Source organism: Oncorhynchus keta, chromosome 7 (assembly GCF_023373465.1).
Source record: "Oncorhynchus keta strain PuntledgeMale-10-30-2019 chromosome 7, Oket_V2, whole genome shotgun sequence".
NCBI classification, from domain to species: Eukaryota; Metazoa; Chordata; class Actinopteri; order Salmoniformes; family Salmonidae; genus Oncorhynchus; species Oncorhynchus keta.
Window position 1 is genome coordinate 23,549,040 of NC_068427.1, and position 23,443 is coordinate 23,572,482.

Sequence of the window (23,443 nt, forward strand, 5' to 3'; positions counted from 1 at the left end):
TAGAGATTGGGTGTGACTGATGATTGATGACCACTGGTTAAATTGAAAGTACTAACCCTGAAAGGTAATTCAATTGAGCACAGGCTTAACTGAATGGACAACAAAGATGGAATGCAATATGACAATTTATTAAATCGTTTCGGGAATGGCCTCGTCTCCGTGGGAAGATCCTCGGTGCCAGATAATGTGATGGTAGTTGACATAAATAAATCCAAAGATTTACGCCCATTGGTGAATATGGTGTAATTTCAGAACGCAGTTCAGGATGTTTCTTGATGTGGGTGTTCCCTGATATCAGGAAAATAGTCAACAAAGTGAATTGTTATGCTGACTGGATGAAGTTAAACGAGCATTCAGACCCGCCATTCTGATTGGACTTTCGTAAACTACATTACATTGTAATTATATCAATAACCCTAGCTCTAATCTTAACCCTTACCCCTTCCCTGACTCTAACCCTAATACATTGTACTTACATAAGTAACCCTAGCCATAACTAGGGCTGTTGCGGTGACTAACAGCATTGTAGCTAAGACCAAAGAGATGTGCACAGACTTCAGGAAGCATACAACACCGACCTCTGCAACATCTATCATAGGTCAGAATATAGAAATTGTAGAGGAATAAAAATGTATGGGTGTCCTCTTGGACAATATGCTTCAGAGGAGTAAATGCACAGACCTGATCTAAAGAAAAGAGTCAGAGACTGTACTTTCTCAAAAAGCTGGGATCTTTTAATGTTAATTGTACTATACTGACTCTGTTTTACACATCTTTCATTGAGAGTATTTTAACTTTTTGTATTGTTTGTTGGTTTGGCAATGCCACTGTCAGCCAGAGAAATATGGTGAGGATTATCACCACAGCAAGCAAGGTACTTAGAGTCAAACGGACAGGACTGGATGAGATCTTTAAGGTCAGGGCCCTCCGCAAGGCTCACAAAATCATTTTAGACCCAAGCAACCCCCTGTACCTGGAATTTGAACTACTCCCCTCTGGCCGCAGGTATAGGGCACCCCTCAGCAGGAAAAACAGAACGAGACAATCATTCGTGCCAGATGTGATATCCCTCCTAAATAGCTCGGGCTAATATTCCTATTGACTCCGTAAGGCCAGCAGTCTTTAAAAAATGTTTTATTTATTTTATTGGTATGAAAGTTGTATTGTCAATTTTGTTTTGTAATGCCACTTTAAATATGTACATGACACTGCAACAAAATGTCCCCATGGGGACAATAAAGTCAGTAAGTATTATCTCCACACCAGTGTTCACATGTCATGAAGGCAGTCAAAAATGTGTTGTTGGTCAGTGTGGTTTGTTTTGGCTTGTGTCTTGCCATTCTTTTAGGCAGGGTAGAAAAATGTTTTGTCTCCACTACAGAAGCCTGCAAGTTTGCTCAACCCCTTCTCCAGTAGCTACTATTTCTCTCTGCAGAATCTGCACAGCGTCACATGACACATGCCATACAACTTTGCAACCAATCGGATTGATTTCCCCTGCTCTGTTACATTACTTGATGCTCTTTTAAAAGTGTGGAGAGGTACTCCCCTGTCTGTCTTACTTTTCCATGATCTAGGCATGCTGAAAGTAAAAGAAAACATTTACCAAAACATCCAGTTTTAGTCAGGGTTAGTTGTAACATTTTTTCACAAGTTGTTACAACTAACACTGACCCTTACAGCCATTAGCTAGCTTCCATTTGAGCTAAATGTTAAAACTTTAGCATTGCTAACTTGCATCAAATATCTCTACACAGACTAGTTATAAACATTATATAAGTTTGGTGAATGGAAATACAAAGCCATCACTAAAAGACATTTTGTTAAAATAATTGTTCTTACCTCAAAAATCAGATTTCTGTCAATAGAATTTGTTTATCACGGGGACACATTAATCTGCTTTACAAGGGGTGTAGCGCCTAACTGGCATATATAATCAGCGTGTGAGTTTCAAGTTTGGGGAAGATAATTTTCACCTAAATGCACTTTCACAATAAAAACATTGCATGCATAATCGTATGTCACGCCCTGACCTTAGAGAGACGTTTTATTTCTCTATTTGGTTAGGTCAGGGTGTGATGTGGGGTGGGCATTCTATGTTTTTTTTTTCTATGTATTTCTGTGTGTTTGGCTGAGTGTGGTGCCCACCAGAGGCAGCTGTCTATCGTTGTCTCTGATTGGGAATCGTACTTAGGCAGCCTGTTTTGCCACCTTAGTTGTGGGTAGTTGTCTTTGTTTACTGGCCTGTATAGCCCTAGGAAGTGGCATGGTCGTGTTTCTTGTTTGTTTGGTTGTTGGCGGCATTCTTAATAAAGGAACATGTACGCTCACCATGCTGCACCTTGGTCCGGTCATTTCCCTGACGACGATCATGACATTGTATTTTCGATCACTTTTGATAATGGTGTTTTCCCGCTAATGGAACATTCACGCTTATTGCCTAATGCCGTGCGCTCATTGGTGCGTGTATAACTTGAAGAAATAACCAAATAGTTTATCAACATTTTAAGCTATGTTCTGATCTGTTGCATCAGCTTCATTGTGTAAAATATTTTTTGATGCTAGTGGTTGTATTCATTTGGGATCGATCGCATCCCACAATTGTCCCAGGCTATGTTTGGAATATTTATTTCTCGCACAGAATAGAATAGGTCAACTGTTGTACTATGGGGGATAGTAGATTGACATAGGCTCGTGCTCTTGCTGTTCATTAGGCCTACTCATCTTGATGACTGACAAAGTGAATGTGGTCAGTTCTTCAATATGCACCTCGGAATTGGATATTGGCGCTCGCAGTTGCGTCCCTGATGTGTCTGTCTTCACTTATAGCCTGTGAGTGAGCGGTGCTTTGGATCACACAGCACTCAGGGAGGTTGGCTGCCAAAGGCATGGATTTTTTTTTAGGGAGGTTGGCTGCCAAAGGCATGGATTTTTTTAGGGTTTATTACGGCCACACAAAGGGGATGCCGTTGGTAAATTTCAGGCATAATCAACTGCTTCTCAAATTGTGAATGACAGCCTGTGCAAAAAAACTAAGCAGAACTCATGCCTTTCAAGCTACTTTTTTCAAATCATCATTAGTCACATCATGCGGCCTTACAATGTACTAAAAATCAAAACATATAGCCCAAGTTTGTAGAACAACTAAAGTTACATTACCTTTAAATTAAGCATATAGGAGTACCTATTTCTTAATTGCTCAACACAGAATGTGCACATTCCTCATATTATTTGGAGAAAATATACTTTCTATTTTATTCAGGTTTGTTCAATTGTATTCTTCATACTATGAAATAATATAAAATAATGACACAGAATTCTAAGTAAATCTTGTCTGCTAAATGAACTAGTGTAGCCCACAGCCATATGGTATTGCCAGATCAGGGCCTAACATGAGGACAACTCAGTATGCTATTCTGTTCTTCTGAAAGAGACTACATTTTATTCATATCATGCTTCTTTATGCCTGTCTAAAATAAATAATGGATTTATTGTGAAGGTGTGGGCTATAATACATGGATGTATTGTGAAGGTGTGGGCTATATTTTATGGATTTATTAGACTTTTTAAATAGATGTTCCAAAGGTCTGCATCAGTGGCTTGTAGACTGTGTGTGGAAGCCAGGAGATGCTAAATATGTTTATGTTAATTAACAGACAATTACCATGAGACCAAAAGTTATTTGCTTGACAATCACCGGCTAACAAAATGTTGTGACCGCCACAGCCACAGCCCTCGCCATAAGCCAAACCCAAACCTTTGCTTTATGTTCACACCCTGATCAAAACCTAACCCGAATCATCAGAATCTAATGTGTGTTATTCCAGTGTGTATGATGTGTAATGTGATGGTTTGTATTCTGTGTTTTCCTCAGGGGCAGTGCTGTGGCTCTGGAGACCTTAGGGTTCCCTACTGTACCCAACAACCTGCGCTCCCAAACCCTGGAGAGGGACAGGTCCCCTACACCCAGCAGCAAGACCAGGAGGGTCAGGGTCAGCAACCCAACAAATACACACAATAACACAGTTTCATGGTCTCATAGGCTCCCGAGTGGTGCAGCAGTCTAAGGCACTGCATCTCAGTGCTAGAGGCATCACTACAGACCCTGGTTTGGTTCCAGGCTGTATCACAACCGGCCATGATTGGGAGTCCCATAGGGCGGAGCACAATTGGCCCAGTGTCTTCCGGGTTAGGGTTTGGCCAGGGTAGACCGTCATTATAAATAAGAATTGGTTCTTAACTGAATTGCCTAGTTAAATATAGGTTAAATAAACACAAACACGCTCATAGAATATGTGATTTTTAACACACCTCTGTGTGTGTGTCTGTATATGTGTGTGTAGCCGGACGGAGCAGAGAGCGTGGCTAGTTTCCACTCCAGCGACAGCGTGTTTGACAAGATGGCCGAAACCGTCACCAGGCATGGCAGGATGGAGCCTGGCACCGCCACCCCCACCATCGCTGTCTCCAGGGCCTCCGTGTCTTCAGGTATCATCATGACAACACAGTCCTCCACCATGTGTGTATGTGAACACCTATAGAGAGAGACAGGAATCTCTCTGTTTCACAAACCCCAGATAACAAATTCAATTACTTGCTTCCTGAGATTTAATCTGATAGGGGAGCATGAAGAAGATGAAGATGAAGCCTTTAATATTATAGTTTTTATGGAGGTGTTTCAGAAGGTTAGGAGGTGTTCTATTAGATTGGGAGCTTTGGAGCCAAGTCCTTCGATCGTCAGGGTGGGTTGTAGCACTTTTATGTTGCTCTCACTCTCTCTCTCTCTCTCTCTCTCTCTCTCTCTCTCTCTCTCTCTCTCTCTCTCTCTCTCTCTCTCTCTCTCTCTCGCACTCCTCTCTTCCTCTTTCTCTCGCTCTCTCACTCCTCTCTTTCTATCTCTCTCACTCTGCTCTCTTCCTCTTTTTCTCTCTCGATTGCTCTTTTACGCTCACACACACTCTCCTCTTCTTGTTTCTCATTGTCTCCCTCTCTACGTTTCCTCTCTCCTCCCTTTCTCTACTCAGACACCTTTCTCATCTCACCCAGTAACAGCTGGCTGTTGTAGCAGCATATGGCACTCTGTCACATATTAGCATTTCATAACAACTCCAATTAGTGTCATTAAGCATGGCTGTGACAGTACTGAGGAGAACTGTTTCTATGTGTGGCTGTGGGAAGGTAATACCTTGTCACTCCCTCCTCTCATCTCTCTCTCTCTCTAGATCGTAGTCGTTCTGAGGTGGACCTGTCTGTTCCTGGTTCTGCCAGTGATGAGGCCCTCAGTCTAAGGAGCCACTCTGTCCCTGGGCTCAATGAACCGGTACGTACGTACGTACATACAGACAGACAGACAGACAGAGACAGACAGACAGACAGACAGACAGACAGACAGACAGACAGACAGACAGACAGACAGACAGACAGACAGACAGACAGACACTCCTATCTGTCATATCTTTAATCTGAGTCTAGTGGAAGGTATGTGTCCTCAGGCCTGGAGGGAAGCCAAAGTTATTTCGTCCAAGAGTGGTAAAGCGGCCTTTACTGATTCTAACAGCAGACCAATCAGCTTGCTGCCAGCTCTTAGAAAACTGTTGAAAAAAATGTGTTTGACCAAATACAATGCTATTTCTCTGTAAACAAACTGACTGACTGATGATTGGTTGAAATAAATTGATAAAATAATATTGTGGGAGCTATACTGTTAGATTTCAGTGCAGCCTTTGATATTATTGACCATAACCTGTTGTTGAGAAAATGTATGTTTTATGGCTTTTCAACCTCTGCTATATCATGGATTCAGAGCTACACTGTACAGTGGGGCAAAAATGTATTTAGTCAGCCACCAATTGTGCAAGTTCTCCCACTTAAAAAGATGAGAGAGTCCTGTAATTTTCATCATAGGTACACTTCAACTATGACAGACAAAATGAGAAAAAAAATCCAGAAAATTACATTGTAGGATTTTTAATTAATTAATTTGCAAAATATGGTGGAAAATAAGTATTTGGTCACCTACAAACAAGCAAGATTGGTTTGAAGAAATCAACTGTGGGAGCAATTATTAGGAAATGGAAGACATACAAGACCACTGATAATCTCCCTCGATCTGGGGCTCCACGCAAGATCTCACCCCAGGGGGTCAAAATGATCACAAGAACGATGAGCAAAAATCCCAGAACCACACGGAGGGACCTAGTGAATGACCTGCAGAGAGCTGGGACCAAAGTAACAAAGCCTACCATCAGTAACACACTACGTCGCCAGGGACTCAAATCCTGCAGTGCCAGACGTGTCCCCCTGCTTAAGCCAGTACATGTCCAGGCCCGTCTGAACACCATACCTACTGTGATGCATGGGGATGGAAACATAATGCTTTGGGGCTGTTTTTCTGCAAAGGGACCAGGACGACTGATCCGTGTAAAGGAAAGAATGAATGGGGCCATGTATCGTGAGATTTTAAGTGAAAACCTCCTTCCATCAGCAAGGGCATTGAAGATGAAACGTGGCTGGGTCTTTCAGCATGACAATGATCCCAAACACACCGCCCGGGCAACGAAGGAGTGGCTTCGTAAGAAGCATTTCAAGGTCCTGGAGTGGACTAGCCAGTCTCCAGATCTCAACCCCATAGAAAATCTTTGGAGGGAGTTGAAAGTCTGTGTTGCCCAGCAACAGCCCCAAAACATCACTGATCTAGAGGAGATCTGCATGGAGGAATGGGCCAAAATACCAGCAAGTGTGTGTGAAAACCTTGTGAAGACTTACAGAAAACGCTTGACCTCTGTCATTGCCAACAAAGAGTATATAACAAAGTATTAAGATAAACTTTTGTTATTGACCAAATACTTATTTTCCACAGGCCTCTCTCATCTTTTTAAGTGGGAGAACTTGCACAATTGGTGGCTGACTAAATACTTTTTTCCCCCACTGTATATATATATATATAAGATGGAAAAGAGTAAATAGCCATTTCAATGTAATAGATTTAGCCTGTGGTAACTTGTGGAATAGATACTGGCTGGAATGCGGTTTTAACCAATCAACATCCAGGATTAGACCCACCCGTTGTATAATGAGGATTATAAACTGGGTGGTTCAAGCCCTGAATGCTGATTGGCTGACAGCCGTGGTACACTATATGCACAAAAGTATGTGGACACCACTTCAAATTACTGGACTCGGCTATGTCAGACACATCCGTTGATGACAGGTGTATAAAATCGAGCACATAGCCATGCATCTCCATAGACAAACATTGGCAGTAGAATGGCCTTACTGAAGAGCTGTGACTTTCAAGGTGGCACCGTCATAGGATGCCACCTTTCCAACAAGTCAGTTTGTCAAATGTTTGCCCTGCTAGGGCTGCCCTGGTGAACTGTAAGTGCTGCTAGTGTGAAGTGGAAATGTCTAGCAGCAACAACGGCTCAGCCATGAAGTGCTAAGCCACACAAGCTCGGAGAACGGGACCGCCGAGTGCTGTAGCGCGTAGTGCGTAAAAATTGTCTGTCCTCGGTTGCAACACTCACTACTGAGTTCCAAACTGCTTCTGGAAGCAATGACAGCACAATAACTGTTTGTTGGGAGCTTCATGAAATGGGTTTCCAAGGCCGAGCAGCCGCACTCAAGCCTAAGATCACCTTGCGCAAAGCGTCGGCTGGAGTGGTGTAAAGCTCGCTGCCATTGAACTCTGGAGCCGTGGAAACACGTTCTCTGGAGTGATGAATCACTCTTCACCATCTGGCAGTCCGATGGACAAATCTGGGTTTGGCTGATGCCAGGAGAACGTTACCTGCCCCATTGCATAGCGCCAACTGTAAAGTTTAGTGGAGGAGGAATAATGGTCTGGGGCTGTTTTTCATGGTTCGGGCTAGGCCCCTTAGTTCCAGTGAAGAGAAATATTAATGCTACATCATACAATAACATTCTAGACGATTCTGTGCTTCCAACTTTGTGTCAACAGTTTGGGGACGGCCCTTTCCTGTTTCAACATGACAATGCCTCCGTGCACAAAGTGAGGTCCATACAGAAATGGATAGTCAAGATTGGTGTGGAAGAACATGACTGGCCTGCACAGAGCCCTGACCTCAACCCCATCGAACACCTTTGGGATGAATTGGAACGCCGACTACGAGCCAGGCCTAATCGCCCAACAGTGCCCGACCTCATTAATGCTCTTGTGGCTGAATGGCAGCAAGTCCCCGCAGCAATGTTCGAACATGTTCTAGCCTTTCCAGAAGAGTGGAGGGTGTTATAGCAGCAAAGAGGGGACCAGCTCCATATTAATGCTAATGATTTTGGAATGAGATGTTCGACGAGCAATTGTCACATACTTTTAGCCATGCAGTGTGCTTCCAGACACAAATGAGAGAACACCTCACTCTGACCATTTTAGAATCGCCCTAGGCTGTTACATGTTATCTAAAGCATTCGTGATGAACTATTACTTTCTTTACCTACATTTATTGAAACCGGTCATATTCAGCATTCAAGCTAACCAAATGAGACCTGCATCTCAAGCTGTATATAGCCACCAAAAAACAATATGAGGGGGAAAAGTCAGTCCTTCACCCACTTCTCCAATGACATGACATCCTCTTAGCAGCTAGCTAGCTATCTGTTTTTAGCTTTATACATAAATAGATATGCTAGCCTATTAGCCGTGTTATGGCTGATTTGTGATCATTGTCCTTGCTAGTTTGATTGTGTTGACATTGCCAGCCTTAGTTACATTCGTCCGTTTTTGTCCAAAATATTGAATCATTGAAACTGAAACAGTGCATCCCGAATGGAGGCAGAAAACAATGTCCCAGGCCAGCTGTTATTTACCACCTAGAAGCAATATTTTTTTTAACTACCAAGAAATGTATTGGTGAATTATGTTAATCATGCACTGAACTGCATCAGTCTGTTCCGCCAACAATGTCTTAGTGTTACAGAATGTTGAGTCAAATGTAACCTATATTAATAAAATCTCTTATAAAGTTGTTTTTGGTTAGCTAGCAAGCACTTGAACAACTTTTGTCCAGTTAGCATATCTCTTGCGTTCACAAATTCACTCTGGCTGTCTACTCTGATTTCAGAGCACTCTCGTCTGTGTGCCAGAGTGCAGAATAACTGATGAATTTAGGAAAGCGCAACACTCGCTGAATATGACCGGTTTCAGTAAACATAGCGGGAAAAAAGTAAGAATGAATCAAGAACGCTCTAAACAGGGAATATTTTATTTTTGACTCTGACAGTGTTAAATGTAACACTGGGCCAGTGTCTATACGAGCCCACACGTTTGAGGGTTAAATTAACACTGTGCTTATTGCTGACGCTGTTATAATTTGTCAGTGTTAGGGAATTAACATATTCAGTGTTATGCAATAACACCATTGGTGCAAACTGTACACACTTCCTAGTGTTAAAATAGTATATGAGGTGCTATCGCATAACACTGAAAGTGTTAATTCCCTAACACTGACAAAGTGTAGTCTAATACTTAGTGTGGTCTAACACTGCACTAAGCACAGAGGTAATTTAACAATCAAAGGTGTGGACCCGTATAAACACTGGACCAGTGTTACATTTAATCCTCACAGTGTTGATTTAACACTGGAGAATTTGCTCCATACAGAAAGTGCACAGCACAGTACAGTGGACATCCTCTAATCCACCCCCTGGGTGCACATTTTGGGTTTTGCCCTAGCGCTACACAGCTGATTAAAATAATCAAATCTTGACGATGAGTTTGTTATTTTGCTAGTGCAAAAACCAAAACGTGCACCTAGGGGGGTTTGGAAAACCCTGCTCTAATCTATACATCCTATCCATATCAAGTCTGTCTGATTAACACAACTGCATGAATGAGATATGAGCTTCAATAAGGAGCCCAGTTAGGAGTTAATTAGTGAGTGTAGGCTCACATCAACACCTGCTCAGTAGCAGGGCTTGGGAGCAGGGCTGAAGGCTGTGTGGTGAAGCAGGTAAAGATTTTAACCACTGGCTTAGGGTCACTACTCCTCTGTATTTACTGTAAGTATGCATTTGAATAAACGGTCTGATCTGTTTACACGTGTGAGTACACACACTCACACACGTGCATGGACACACACTCACACACATGCATGGACACACACACACGCACGCGCACACACACACTTGCAAAGATCTCAAAGACAGCATGTGCAATGAGTGGGTCATCTAATTAACACACTCTGATTGAATTTAAAGTTGCCACTGGAAACAGACTGATACGATAGGTTGACACTGTGTGGCCTCCTTACTGAGAATGTACATGGAGATTTAATGGGCTGATGTCTCCTCTGATAATTTATGTGTTCCACAGGAGTTTAATAATGCTGAGAAAGACGAGGACATCGATGCTCTGATGTCGGCACACAGCAAGGCCACCAGCCGACGCGTGAGCAACACTATGTCCACGGTAATACCCTGCGGTATCACTAACACACAACACTCAAAACAATTACTCTGTCCTTCTCTGGCACACACACACACACACACACACACACACAGAAAGGGCCCAAGAAGAGGGATGAGTGTGAACAGTGTCAAAGGGCCAGTGGCCCAAGGCCTGAGGAACAGCAGAGCAGTGTCACAAACACACTTCACAGCAGAGCTCACATAAAGACACAGCACTTGTTGGAGCCATTGTTGGAGCCATTAGTCTAATGATATATATATATACTGTATGTATAACATATGTACACTACCGGCCGAACATTTTAGAACACCTACTCCTTCAAGGGTTTTTCTTTATTTTGACACATTTCTACATTGTACAATAATAGTGAATACAAAACTATGAAATAACACATATGGAATCATGTCATAACCAAAAAAAAGTGTTAACCAAATCAAATTTGAGAGTCATTCCTCAAATAGCCACCCTTTGCCTTGATGACAGCTTTGCACACTCTTGGCATTCTCTCAACCAGCTTGTATAATGTATTTCAATTAACAGGTGTACCTTCTTAAAAGTTAATTTGTGGAATTTATTTCCTTCTTAATGCATTTTAACCAATCAGTTGTGTTGTGACAAGGTAAAGGCGTATACAGAAGATCGCTCCATTCCGTAAAAGACCAAGTCCATATTATGGCAAGAACAGCTCAAATAAGCAAAGAGAAACGACAGTCCATTATTACTTTAAGACATGAAGGTCAGTCCATATGGAACAAGTGCAGTCGCAAAAACCATCATGCACTTATGATGAAACTGTCTCTCATGAGGACCGCCACAGGAATTGAAGACCCCGAGATACCTCTGCTGCAGAGGAGAAGTTCATTAGAGTTACCAGCCTCAGAAATTGCAGCCCAAGTAAATGCTTCAGAGTTCAAGTAACAGACACATTTCAACATCAACTGTTCAGAGGAGACTGAGTGAATCAGGTCTTCATGGTCGACTTGCTGCAAAGAAACCACTACTAAAGGACACCTATGAGAAGAAGAGACTTGCTTGGGCCAAGAAACACGAGTAATGGACATTAGGTGGAAATCTATCCTTTGGTCTGATGACTCAGACTTGGAGATTTTTGGTTGCAAGCACCGTGTCTTTGTGTGATGCAGAGTAGGTGAACAGATGATCTCTGCATGTGTGGTTCCCACCGTGAAGCATGGAGGAGGAGGTGTGATGGTGATTTGCTGGTGACACTGTCTGTGATTTATTTAGAATTCAAGGCACACTTAACCAGTATGGCTACCACGGCATTCTGCAGCGATACGCTATCCCATCTGGTTTGCGCTTAGTGGGACAATCTGATTAGTGAAAATCTGTCCTCTGATTTGGAGTCCAAATGTGAGATTTTTGGTTCCAACCGCTGTGTCTTTGTGAGATGCAGAATAGTTGATCTCCGCATGTGTATTTCCCACCGTAAAGCATGGAGGAGGTGTTATGATGTGGGGGTGCTTTGCTGTGACTGATTTAGAATTCAAGGTAGCCCATTGATTAGAGCGTTGGGCCAATAACCAAAAGGTTGCTGGATTGAATCCCTGTCGTTCTGCCCCTGAACAATGCAGTTAACCCACTGTTCCCCAGTAGGCTGTCATTGTAAATAAGAATTTGTTCTTAACTGACTTGCCTAGTTAAATAAAGGTTACAACCAGCATGGCTATCCCAGCAATATGCATCCCATCTGGTTAGTGGGACTATTATTTGCTTTTCATCAGGACAATGACCCAACACACCTCCAGGCTGTGTAAGGGCTATTTGACCAAGAAGGAGAGTGTTGGAGTGCTGCGTCAGATGACCTGGCCTCCACAATCCCCCGACCTCAACCAAATTGAGATGATTTGGGATGAGTCGGACCACAGAGTGAAGGAAATAGAGCCAACAAGTGCTCAGTATGTGGGAACTCCTTCAAGACTGTTGGAAAAGCATTCCAGGTGAAGCTGTTTGAGAGAAAGCCAAGAGTTTGCAAAGCTCTCATCAAGTTTAACACTTGCTTGGTGAACTACATGATTCCATATGTGTTATTTCATAGTTTTGATGTCTTCATTACTAATCTACAATGTATAATATCGTAAAAATAAAAACCCTTGAACGGGTAATGTTCTAAAACTTTGGACCGGTAGTGTATGTATGCCTGGCTTCACAACATTTACATGTATTTTCTCATAACACATTTTGCCACCGGGATAATAAAGGACACGATTGTTTGATTTTTTTCAACACCGGCTTAATATACAACACTTAAAGTATAAGGACATACACAGCAAATTCTTCAGTGTTAGATCAACACAGAGAGTGTCACTTTTAACACTGGTCCAGTGTCTATACAGGTCCACACTTTTCAGTGTTGAAGGTCATGCACAATCAAAATGTTTTTCATGAAACTGGATGATATTTGAAGTAAACCAGATTTGGTTTAACACTGCTTATTAACACCAACACTGGGGTTCTTTTACACTAATAAGTGTTACTGTAACAATAACAGAGTTCATTTAACACCTGAATCAACACAATAAATGTTACACTGAAAAATCAACACTAGGTTACACTAACCAATTAGCTATGTACTGTCATTGCTGGCTTATCTACGTATTTACGCCACTGAAACCCCCTCAGTGTTATTCTGAGACATTGCTATGTTAACAAGAGACACGCATCCCCTGCCTGTCTGACATTTATGATTTCACCCCAGACATGGCGAACAGCATTAATTCTGGCAGTGGGATCTGCTCTCAATAACAGCAGAGGTGGAGAGCCATGATTAAGGAGATTATTCAGATGAATGGTGACTGGCTTCTGTGAATCTCCCCACTCGAAAATAATGTATGAATAGAACACAATGTTTGATGGCTGTACTAGGGATGGAGGATGAGGGAAACACACACACATACACTCACAAAATAGATATCTACATATCTATTATTTCTATAATGTTCATGTATGCCTGAAATGGCGCTGCGGTCTAAGGCACTGCATCTCAGTGCAAGTGGTGTCACTGTAGTCCCTGGTTCAAATCCAGGCTGCATCACTTCTGGCTGTGATTGGGAGTTCCATAGGGCCGTGCACAATTGTCCCAGTATTGCCCGGGGTAGGCTGTCATTGTGAATAAGATTATGTTCTTAACTGACTTGCCTAGTTAAATAGATAAATCATAACTGAGGCCCAGAAAGGCTGCTTCTCATTGTATCCACTGCTCCACCTGGACATGTTCCCTTGGGCCAAGCACCTGTGTGTAGTTGCCTTTGATATTTACTGGTGTTGTCAGCCTGCTTTGTCCATCCCTGTTTATTCATGTTATCCCCGGAGGAGATCAAATCAGTTACTACTTCATCTGATAAACACCATGGCAACCCTGCTAGATTCTGTTTTGTCACAGCATCTGGTGATGGGGTGTCTGGAGTTTCTGCTCTTGTACTTAGGGTCTTTCCCCTTGTCTCTGTCCTATTTACACTTTCACATGTATCACCTCTCTTCCCTCCTCTCTCTGTCTCCTCCTCCCACTGCTGGCTCTGGGTCTATTCTTCCTCTGGCTGCTAGTCTTCTACTCCTGGCTCAGAGAGGAAATGGGGCTACCTCAGTCTCCCTGGCGACTCGGACGCAGAGACTGTGAGTCCTTGCCTCCTTGTGTGTGCATGCTTGCATGTGTGCGCCCCACTTATTGTGAATATATTTCCACCAAGCTGTGCCGCTCTGCTCCAATCGCTGCCACTCATACGGGCTCATCCTATGACATAAATTAGATCATCATTAGGATATTACATTCACCTGCCAGATACATCTCACATCAAATGACGCAATCTGTCCATTCTGCATTTTTACCTTCAGAAAGACTAAAGGCTATCTAGGCCTACATCTGTCTTACTCTCTCCTCCTTTTCCCTCTACTTCTTTTTAAAATTTCCTCCTGCTCTGACTCTCCTCTTCTCTCACCCTCATCTGTTCTGATTCTCTACCCCAATCATCTACTTCTCTTTTCTCCATTCTGTTCTTTTCCTCTCCCATCTCCCCCCTCTATTACACTATTTTACTCATTTTGCTGTCTCGTACCCCCACTTGCTCTCTCACTACCCATCTTCTCTATTCTATACCCTTTCTCCCCTTCTCTTGCCTCTCTCCCCTCCTCTTCCCCTCTCTTCTCCTCACAGAGCAGTCTGAACAGTATGATGAGTATGTACAGTGAGACCGGTGACTATGGCAACGCCAATGTGAGTGGGGAGCTGCTGTTGAACATCAGCTACAGCTATAAGACAGGCGCTCTCAATGTCCTGGTGAAGGAGTGTCGCAACCTGGCCACTGGGAATGAGAGGAAGCAACGCACAGACGCGTAAGGGCACACACACACTGAAGAACCTACACTCTAATATAGAAAAGGTGCTATCTAGAACCAAAAAAGGGTTCCTTGGCTGTCCCGACAGGCGAACCCTTTAAAGAACCCCTTTTGGTTCCTAGTAGAACCCTTTTGGGTTCCATGTAGATTCCTTTCCACAGATGGTTCTACATAGAACCAAATAGAGCCAAAAGGGGTCTTACATGGTACCAAAAAAGGTTCTCCTATGGGGACAGCCACAGAACCCTTTTGGAAACCTTTCTTCTAAAGAGTGTATGCTTACACAAACACACACACTACATTATCACAGTCACTGACCATCAGCTCAACTTGAACCAATCCATGACTGAAGTGTGAACTCACCGTGACCCACAATGACTGCGACAGTCATGGTATGATAGAGTAACCTTAGTGAAGCCCTGGGGTGATCATATGGATCCCTGCATACATGTCCTCCTCTGGAGTGTGGCTGAATGACTGTACCTTCCAATGGCAGCTATGTGAAGGCTTACCTTCTCCCAGACAAGTCTCGCCAGAGCAAGAGGAAGACCAGCATCAAGACCAACACAATCAACCCTGTGTTCAATGAGAACCTTAGGGTAAGGAAGTGTGTGTGCACGTATGAAAATGTGTATAGCTTGGGAGACAGTAAAATGTCATGAGTTTGTTTTTGTGGTCATGAGAATGTGTATCGATGCCTGAAGAAAGAGTGTGTGTCAATACTAGTGACAGGCAGCAGGTGTTCATATTTAAAGAAATGAAGCTTTCATTAACCTGCACCACCATACCTAGTGTTTCAGCCTTCATCAAGGCCCTGGTGTGCGTGTTTTATTCCTGTATGAGCATCGGCAGGAAATTAGTTTTGGTACTCAGTCCTACTCTCCATCCGTCTCTCTCACCTGTGCTGTGCTGTGTAGTATGTGATCAGCCACTCCCAGTTGGAGACACGGACATTGCAGCTGTCTGTGTGGCACCACGACCGTTTCGGTCACAACAGCTTCCTTGGGGAGGTGGAGCTGACCTTTGACTCCTGGGAGTTTGACACGAACATGGAGGAGTGGTACTCTCTGCAACCCAAGGTATTCTGTGTTTAGATGGACAATAGCGTACATGTGTGGATTTATACTGTATGTAAGTCGTAAATGCTGTAAGTACAGTATGTTTGTTCTATGTGCAGCTGGACAGTAGAATGGACTCCACGCTCCAGTATAAAGGGGAGCTAACCGTCGTTCTTAAGTACATCCCTGCAGAGAGGAACCTCATGCTACCCCTGGACCAGGTCCAAGGTACTCCACAATTACCCCCTCTGTTTTATCTGCCCCCAGCCCAGCACTAACACACCTGATTCAACTAATTGACTAAAGATGTTGATAAACGGAACCCTTTCGTCCTCTCCTCCTCTCAGTGAAGAAAGGCTTTCTGAAAGGAAAGAAGACCAGCATCAAGCTGCCCAAAGGAGGAATGGTGGAGCTGCTGGTCAAGGAGGCCAAGAACCTGACCGCTGTCAAGTCTGGAGGCACCTCGGACCCCTTTGTGAAAGGGTGAGACGGGTGCACCCATTTAATTTCATGTGGAGACCCATTTATTTCCATCAGCCTACATTTCTAGGACCTACTATCTACCTTCTTCCTATTCAATGGGTCTCGAGTGGCGCAGCAGTCTAAGGCACTGCATCTCAGCGCTAGAGGTGTCACTACAGACCCTGGTTAGATTCCAGGCTGTAGCGCAACCAGCTGTGATTGGGAGTCCCATAGGGCGGCGCACAATTGGCCCAGCGTCGTCCAGGTTTGGCCGGGGTAGGCCGTCATTGTCAATAGGAATTTGTTCTTAACTGACTTGCCTAGTTAAATAAAGGTTAAATATTCCTAAATATTTCCTGTCTCCCCATCTGTTCAGGTATCTGCTCCCTGACAACAGTAAGTCCACCAAGCACAAGACGGCGGTGTTGCGTCGCACGGTCAACCCCCAGTGGAACCACACCTTTACCTACTGTGGCCTGCAGGCCGGAGACCTGAACAACGTGTGTCTGGAGCTCACCGTCTGGGACAAGGAGGCTCTGGCCAGCAACGTCTTCCTGGGGGGAGTCCGACTCAACGGAGGGACAGGTCTGTCTGTCTTTTCAATTATTTTCCTCTTTCTCCTCTGAGGTTTAGGGTGATTTGTAGCATATTCAGTCAACATAACGCTGTAGGGATATGGAGTGTATGGAACAGATAGTGATGACCTATTGTCTCCCTCCAGACCAGAGCTATGGGAACCAGGTGGACTGGATGGACTCATACGGAGAGGAACAGCGGCTATGGCAACGCATGATTGACAACCCAGAGGTCCCCCAGGAGTGTACACTGATGCTGAGGTCCAGCATGTGCAAGCACAACACATGACATGGCGGGGGGGAGAAAAAGGAGAGAGGCAGTTGGAAAGACAGAGGGGAAACAGAGAAAGGTATCAGAGAGGGGAGAAAAAGTGGAAGTTAAGAAAGAGGGAAATAAAATGAACAAAAGAAAGAGAGGGACAGTGGTTGAGAGTGCTCCATGGCCTTGCTCTATCCCCGCAATAAAGAGCTGATGACATCACCCCACTTCCTGAACTTTGAACCCTAACCACTGAGCCACCCTGATCCTGCACTGGGGTTCGTGGCCCTCTACCTGGTTAAGTGGACAACCAGTCATGCCTTACACACACACACCCTGCCCTCCAAAGCATCCAGCCAAGACCAAGCACTGCTACAACAACAACTACTAATACCGCTGTACATTATGACATATATGTAACATAATGAACAAGCATGTGCCATTGTATGATCTGATCTGACTCCCGGGTTCCACTATGCACATACATTATGGGTGTGTGGGGGAACCTGTCCTTGTCTCTGTAGTTTATTTACAACACTCTCCTCTCCCTGTGATGAGACCACGAGTTAGAAGTTGTCCTTATTCCCAGATCTAGGATCAGATTGTCTTGACCTGCTCCTAACTATAACCACTAGTGGGAAGTTAACATATCTGACCCTGTATCAGTGGTTCAGGATAGCCTCTACCTACTCTCATAAGGTAACTACTCCAAAGGCACTTTGGGTTTGTTGCATTGCTGAGGAGATTTAAACATTCCAATAGAATACTGTACAATGACAATTAGGGTATGTTCAAGACTGCGATGTTTCATGCAATAATTGTATTATGCAACATTCTGAACTGATAATCACCTGTTTCAAATTGTTGCACAATTGCATTGTAACTGATCCTGAACACACCAATAGTTTTACTGTCTTGATAAAGCACATTTTAAGAGTAGAACAGCACAAACAATACTCACTTCATCAACAGACGTTTTTGGACCTAACTTTGTGTGGAAACAGATTAAGGTGGAAATCTAACCAGAGATCTATCAGCACCAAATTGCTGATCAAAATGTATTGTGTCAAACGTGGAATAGAGTCAGGGCAGTTCTATCTGCAACACTGGAAACGTTTTGCCCCAGGAGCCTTGAGGAGATGAGTCAGTGTCCAGTCCACCCTCTGTCTGTGACTCATTGAATAAAGCACATCCGTCAGAGTGTCTGTCCCTGTAACTCAGGTATCTGTGACCCCTCGGTCCTTGTAACCTCTCTGGATGAGTAATAACACTTCTAGTATCCCCCCGTAAAGGGTTCCGTTGTCTTGGCATGCGTCCCAAATGGTAACCTTTTCCCTTTAAAGTGCACTTGTAGAGCACTATAAAGGGAATGGGCCAGTAATCAAAGGTCGCTGGTTCGAATTGCTGAGGTGAAAAATCTGTCCATGTGCCCTTGAGCAAGGCACTTAACCCTAATTGCTCCTGTAAGTCACTCTGGATAAGAGCGTCTGCTAAATGGAAATAAATGGAAATGGAATAGGGTACCATTTGACCGCAGACTATGTCTCTGTATACAGTCATATCCTACTGTGGTGCCATTCTTTCTGTGGAATGACAAGTCTGCACATTCGCCATTGTCTAAGTTTCTGTTATGCTCAACAACCATTGAAAAGTGCATAATAATAATAATGATACTATTAAAATGGCATTTACTGTATAGATGAGTTGTGCGCAATACCCTGCTGCTACTGAAGAAACACTAGACGTGTCTAACAGCATGTTACGGTCTCTGTTTTAATGTCCTCTCATTTCAAAACTAGATTGATTTGACTTTGGAATGTGACTGAATCCATCTCTTCTTTTGATTGCAATGTGTTATCAGAATATTTTGAAGTAATAAACCACACATATCAGACCACAGATCAGATCTCTATGTTTAGAACAGACTTTCTGTGCGGAATGTAACTGAGCGTGTCTGACCGGGTCAGTGTGTGTGTGTGTGTGCACGTGTGTGTATTTGCATTCACACAGCAGCCATCTCTCCTGAGCGTAAAAGTATAAAACTTTTTATGTCGTTACAAAAGACAAACTACATTACAAAAGACAAACTAGACTGTCGTAAAACATAGTTCTGGTTCTAACTGTAACAACAGAAGGACGAGGTCACTCTTTTTAAGAGGGCTATTTAATCATGGTTGTGTGAAATCAAAGGGAACGAACAGCAGTGTACTGATGGAACAGCATCACTGGCTGTCACATCACACACACACACACATTCCCGAGTGCTTATTATTAATGTCCTAATTAAAACACTGCTACCAGAATTGAGAAACATAAATATAAAACAGCTAAAGGATTTTTCCAGTTTCATATCTTAAAAAAAAGAAAATAGTTATTATACAAAACATCATAATAATAGTAAAATGTGTCCAAGCTTTAAAAAACAAACAAAAAACAAGACTGACGAGTACAATAATCAATATGATTGTGATGACCCACTCTGCCCAGGACCTCTAACTGCTGTAGGATGCAGTGATGAAAGTGAGTTATATTTCCATTCTAATTAGCCTTGGCCCAATGCTCCACAGCTCCAAACTCCAATCAGACATTCCGATACTAATGATTCCTACTTAGTAGTGACTATTGAACCCCCTGTCTCCTTACAATTAGAATGGTACTTCAATGTGATGACTTTCAGTTGGTGGGAAATAGAGGGTTCAATGACTTATTGATGGATACGTTAACTAGCTGTGGTCTGCTATGGGGAACTGGAGGATGGGAGTCGGGTTCAGGAAGTAATATTAAGCAACGGTAGGGTTTAATTATTGACTTGGAGGGATATTGTGGGGGTGAGAAGGACTGTCCATGGGGTGAAGGAAATCGGGTGCGTTGAGGAGTACAATTGGGAATAGTGGGCTTTTTTGGGGAGATGGTGTTGGGTTGGGGGTGTTAGTGAGGGGTGTCATTGAGATGTTGTACTACTGGCAGGTGTGGCCTGCCTCCTGCTGCAGCACCATCTCATCCATGCGTCCCTGCCAGGTGTCAATGGTGGTGAAGATCTGGGCTGAGGTGATGGGGTATGTGTAGCGCTCCTTGTCCATCCCCTGCTTGTCAATCATCACCATGTTGAAGTTATTATGGGAGATCTGGAGCAGTAACCTAGGCAACATACATCAACACTTCCATCAGGTCAAGGCTGAACACACAATGGTAGGTCTGAAGAATGAGTTATAGGTTTGTAATGAATGATGATGACGGTGTGTGTATGTGTGTGTACCGGAGTTGTAGAGCCAGCCCTGGGGGGATGAGTCTGTGGCTGATGCGGCCGATCTGTGCCGGGTAAATCCCGACCAGCTCAATCACCGTCACATGCCTGAGATCCAGACCACACTGGGCATGCTGGAATACACACACATTTACATTATAACCACACCAAAAACACACAAATAGCATTGTACATACAAGCACAGAACATGAAAATGCACTCACATACAAATTCGATGTCAACAAAGTTCACAGAATCCATCACCTGGCCTGTTAAAGGCCCAGTGCAGTAAAAAATGTGATTATCCTGTGTTTTATATATATTTCCACACTATGAAGTTGGAATAATACTGTGAAATTGTGAAAATGCCCTTGTAGTGTAAGAGGTGTTTAAAAAGACTGCCTGAAATTTCAGCCTACTTTGGTGAGATTGAGTTTTGGTGACATCACCAGGCGGTAAATGAGTTAATAGACCAATAAGAGAGAGAGTTCCAAACCTCTCGCTAACAGCTAGTTTTACCTTCCCCACTCAGACCACTCCCAGACAGTCCTAGTACTATTCTTGCTTTAGAAATTGCTCTTTGCTCTTTTAGACCATTTTAATTGAAAACAATCACAGTAAGGTACTTAATTGTTTCCCATAAAGAATTTGATAACGAGATGAAATTGGCTGCATTGGACCTTTAAAGGCGAGGTTGTAATGACTCACCGCGTATGACAAGAGTCACCTCTTTCCTGACACTTTAAAGGTCACGCTTTTTAAAGGCTGCTCCCTTTTAATATCTTTTGACAGGCAGAAAATCATCCAAACCCAGAATAGCCTGAATTTACAGAGCACACCGGCATTGTTTATGCTGCGCGGTGACATTTTCTCTGCTTACCAGAAACTGAGGAACTATACACCCCATCAGCAGAACCACAGACAATTTGACCTACTCCCCCACTCGGTCTCTCTCTTTCCTCACGCTCTGCCTTTCTCCCCTCCCTCTCCCTCCCTCCATCCTTCCCTCCTACTCCCTCACCTGTAGATTAGTCATTTGGAACCTGTAGTAATGATTGGCAGCTGTGGGAGCAGAGATGATGAGGAGGCGTCGTTTCTCATAGAACTGGTCCAGCAGACCTGAGGCTGTACGCACCCCCACGTTGATGTTCATAGCTGTGACATAACATGTTATGACATCATAAAACACTACATCATTGCAACATATCACATCACCACATTCTATGAAAGCAAATAATGTAACTTGATTTGCAATTGCCCAAAAAACCTCTACATGTTAATTTCATTGCTCTGTTTTACTTGTCTTTACTGGTCTTGTTGTTATAAAGTTTGCTCTGACTTGTTCCTTCCACAGCATATATCAGAAGTGCTATATGGAGTGTCACTGTATTTTAAAATATGATAGCAGTATAATACGGTCTCTTCTATTAGACAATAATCCACTTAAGTATGTGTCACAGACAGTGCTGGTCGATTTCAGAGCAGGCGGTATTGATCTGCTGGATCTCTGTGAGCGATCGACAGCCCATCCTGGCCGAGGGAGACATCCCCGTTTTCACCTCCAGTGAACCCCTCAGCACCCCTGATCACAACTTCAATGCTGCTTAACACACAGCATGGTGGATGTGTAATGTACAGTTGAAGTCAAAGGTTTACATACACTTATGATGGAGTCAATAAAACTATTTTTTCAACCACTCCACAAATGTCTTGTTGACAAACTATATTTTTGGCAAGTCGGTTAGGACATCTACTTTGTGCATGACACATGTAATTTTTCCAACAATTGTTTACAGACAGATTATTTCAATTATAATTCACTGTATCACAATTCCAGTGGGTCAGAAGTTTACATACACTAAGTTGACTTTGTCTTTAAACAGCTTGGAAAATTCCAGAAAAATATGTCATGGCTTTAGACGCTTCTATTAGGCTAATTTACATAATTTGAGTCAATTGGAGGTGTACCTGTGGATGTATTTCAAGGTCTACCTTCAAACTCAGTGCCAAACTCATTTCCAAATGCCTGAAGGTACCAGTTCATCTGTACAAACAATAGTACGCAAGTATAAACATCATGGGACCACGCAGCCATCATACCGCTCAGGAAGGAGACATGTTCTGTCTCCTAGAGATGAACATACTTTTATGCGAAAAGTGCAAATCAATCCCAGAACAACAGCAAAGGACCTTGTGAAGATGCTGGAGGAAACAGGTACAAAAGTATCTATATCCACAGTAAAACGAGTCCTATATCGACATAACCTGAAAGGCCGATCAGCAAGGAAGAAGCAACTGCTCCGAAACTGCCATAAAAAAGCCAGACTACAGTTTGCAACTGCACATGGGGACAAAGATCGTTCTTTTTGGACAAATGTCCTCTGGTCTGATGAAACAAAAATAGAACTGTTTGGCCATAATGACCATTAGTTATGTTTGGGGAAAAAAAGGGGGAGGCTTGCAAGCCAATGAACACCATCCCAACAGTGAAGCACAGAGGTGGCAGCATCATGTTGTGAGGGTGCTGTGCTACAGGAGGGACTGGTGCACTTCACAAAATAGATGGCATCATGAGGGGAAAATTATTTGGATATATTGAAGCAACATCTCAAGGCATCAGTCAGGAAGTTAAAGCTTGGTCGCAAATGGGTCTTCCAAATGGACAATGACCACAAGCATACTTCCAAAGTTGTGGTAAAATGGCTTAAGGACAACCAAGTCAAGGTATTGGAGTGGCCATCACAAGGCCCTGACCTCAATCCTATTGAACATTTGTAGGCAGAACTGAAAAAGCATGTACGAGCAACGAGGTCTACAAACCTGATTCAGTTACACCAGCTCTGTCAGGAGGAATGGGCCAAAATTCACCTGACTTATTATGGGAAGCTTGTGGAAGGCTACCCGAAACATTTGACCCAAGTTAAACAATTTAAAGGCAATGATACCAAATATTAACTGAGTGTATGTAAACTTCTGACCCACTGGGAATGTGATGAAAGAAATAAAAGCTGAAATAAATCATTCTCTCTACTATTATTCTGACATTTCACATTCTTAAAATAAAGTGGT

General features: G+C 43.2%; 2 protein-coding genes across 11 annotated transcripts in view; one reads left to right on the top strand and one right to left on the bottom strand.

The window, feature by feature from the left end:
* The window catches only part of LOC118386166 (synaptotagmin-like protein 5), a 61,386-nt gene extending 42,362 nt beyond the window's left edge, over positions 1–19,024 (top strand). For 4 of the 6 annotated variants that reach the window (XM_035773655.1, XM_035773657.1, XM_035773654.2 and 1 more), the window contains 12 exons: positions 3,875–3,992; positions 4,344–4,488; positions 5,223–5,320; positions 10,331–10,426; positions 13,988–14,056; positions 14,595–14,773; positions 15,273–15,375; positions 15,694–15,855; positions 15,954–16,062; positions 16,182–16,317; positions 16,673–16,881; positions 17,018–19,024. In XM_035773655.1, the coding sequence (XP_035629548.1) occupies positions 3,875–3,992; positions 4,344–4,488; positions 5,223–5,320; positions 10,331–10,426; positions 13,988–14,056; positions 14,595–14,773; positions 15,273–15,375; positions 15,694–15,855; positions 15,954–16,062; positions 16,182–16,317; positions 16,673–16,881; positions 17,018–17,160 (1,567 nt within the window). In that variant the 3' untranslated portion in view covers positions 17,161–19,024. The remainder of the gene's footprint in view (positions 1–3,874; positions 3,993–4,343; positions 4,489–5,222; positions 5,321–10,330; positions 10,427–13,987; positions 14,057–14,594; positions 14,774–15,272; positions 15,376–15,693; positions 15,856–15,953; positions 16,063–16,181; positions 16,318–16,672; positions 16,882–17,017) is intronic. The other 2 variants (XM_035773658.2, XM_052522323.1) reach the window with 2 other exon arrangements.
* Positions 19,025–19,150: 126 nt separating this feature from the next.
* The window catches only part of LOC118386162 (sushi-repeat-containing protein SRPX-like), a 55,399-nt gene continuing 51,106 nt past the window's right edge, over positions 19,151–23,443 (bottom strand). For all 5 annotated transcript variants that reach the window (XM_035773642.2, XM_035773643.2, XM_035773644.2 and 2 more), the window contains 3 exons: positions 21,396–21,529; positions 20,387–20,508; positions 19,151–20,268 (listed from right to left, as the gene is read on the bottom strand). In XM_035773642.2, the coding sequence (XP_035629535.1) occupies positions 20,088–20,268; positions 20,387–20,508; positions 21,396–21,529 (437 nt within the window). In that variant the 3' untranslated portion in view covers positions 19,151–20,087. The remainder of the gene's footprint in view (positions 20,269–20,386; positions 20,509–21,395; positions 21,530–23,443) is intronic.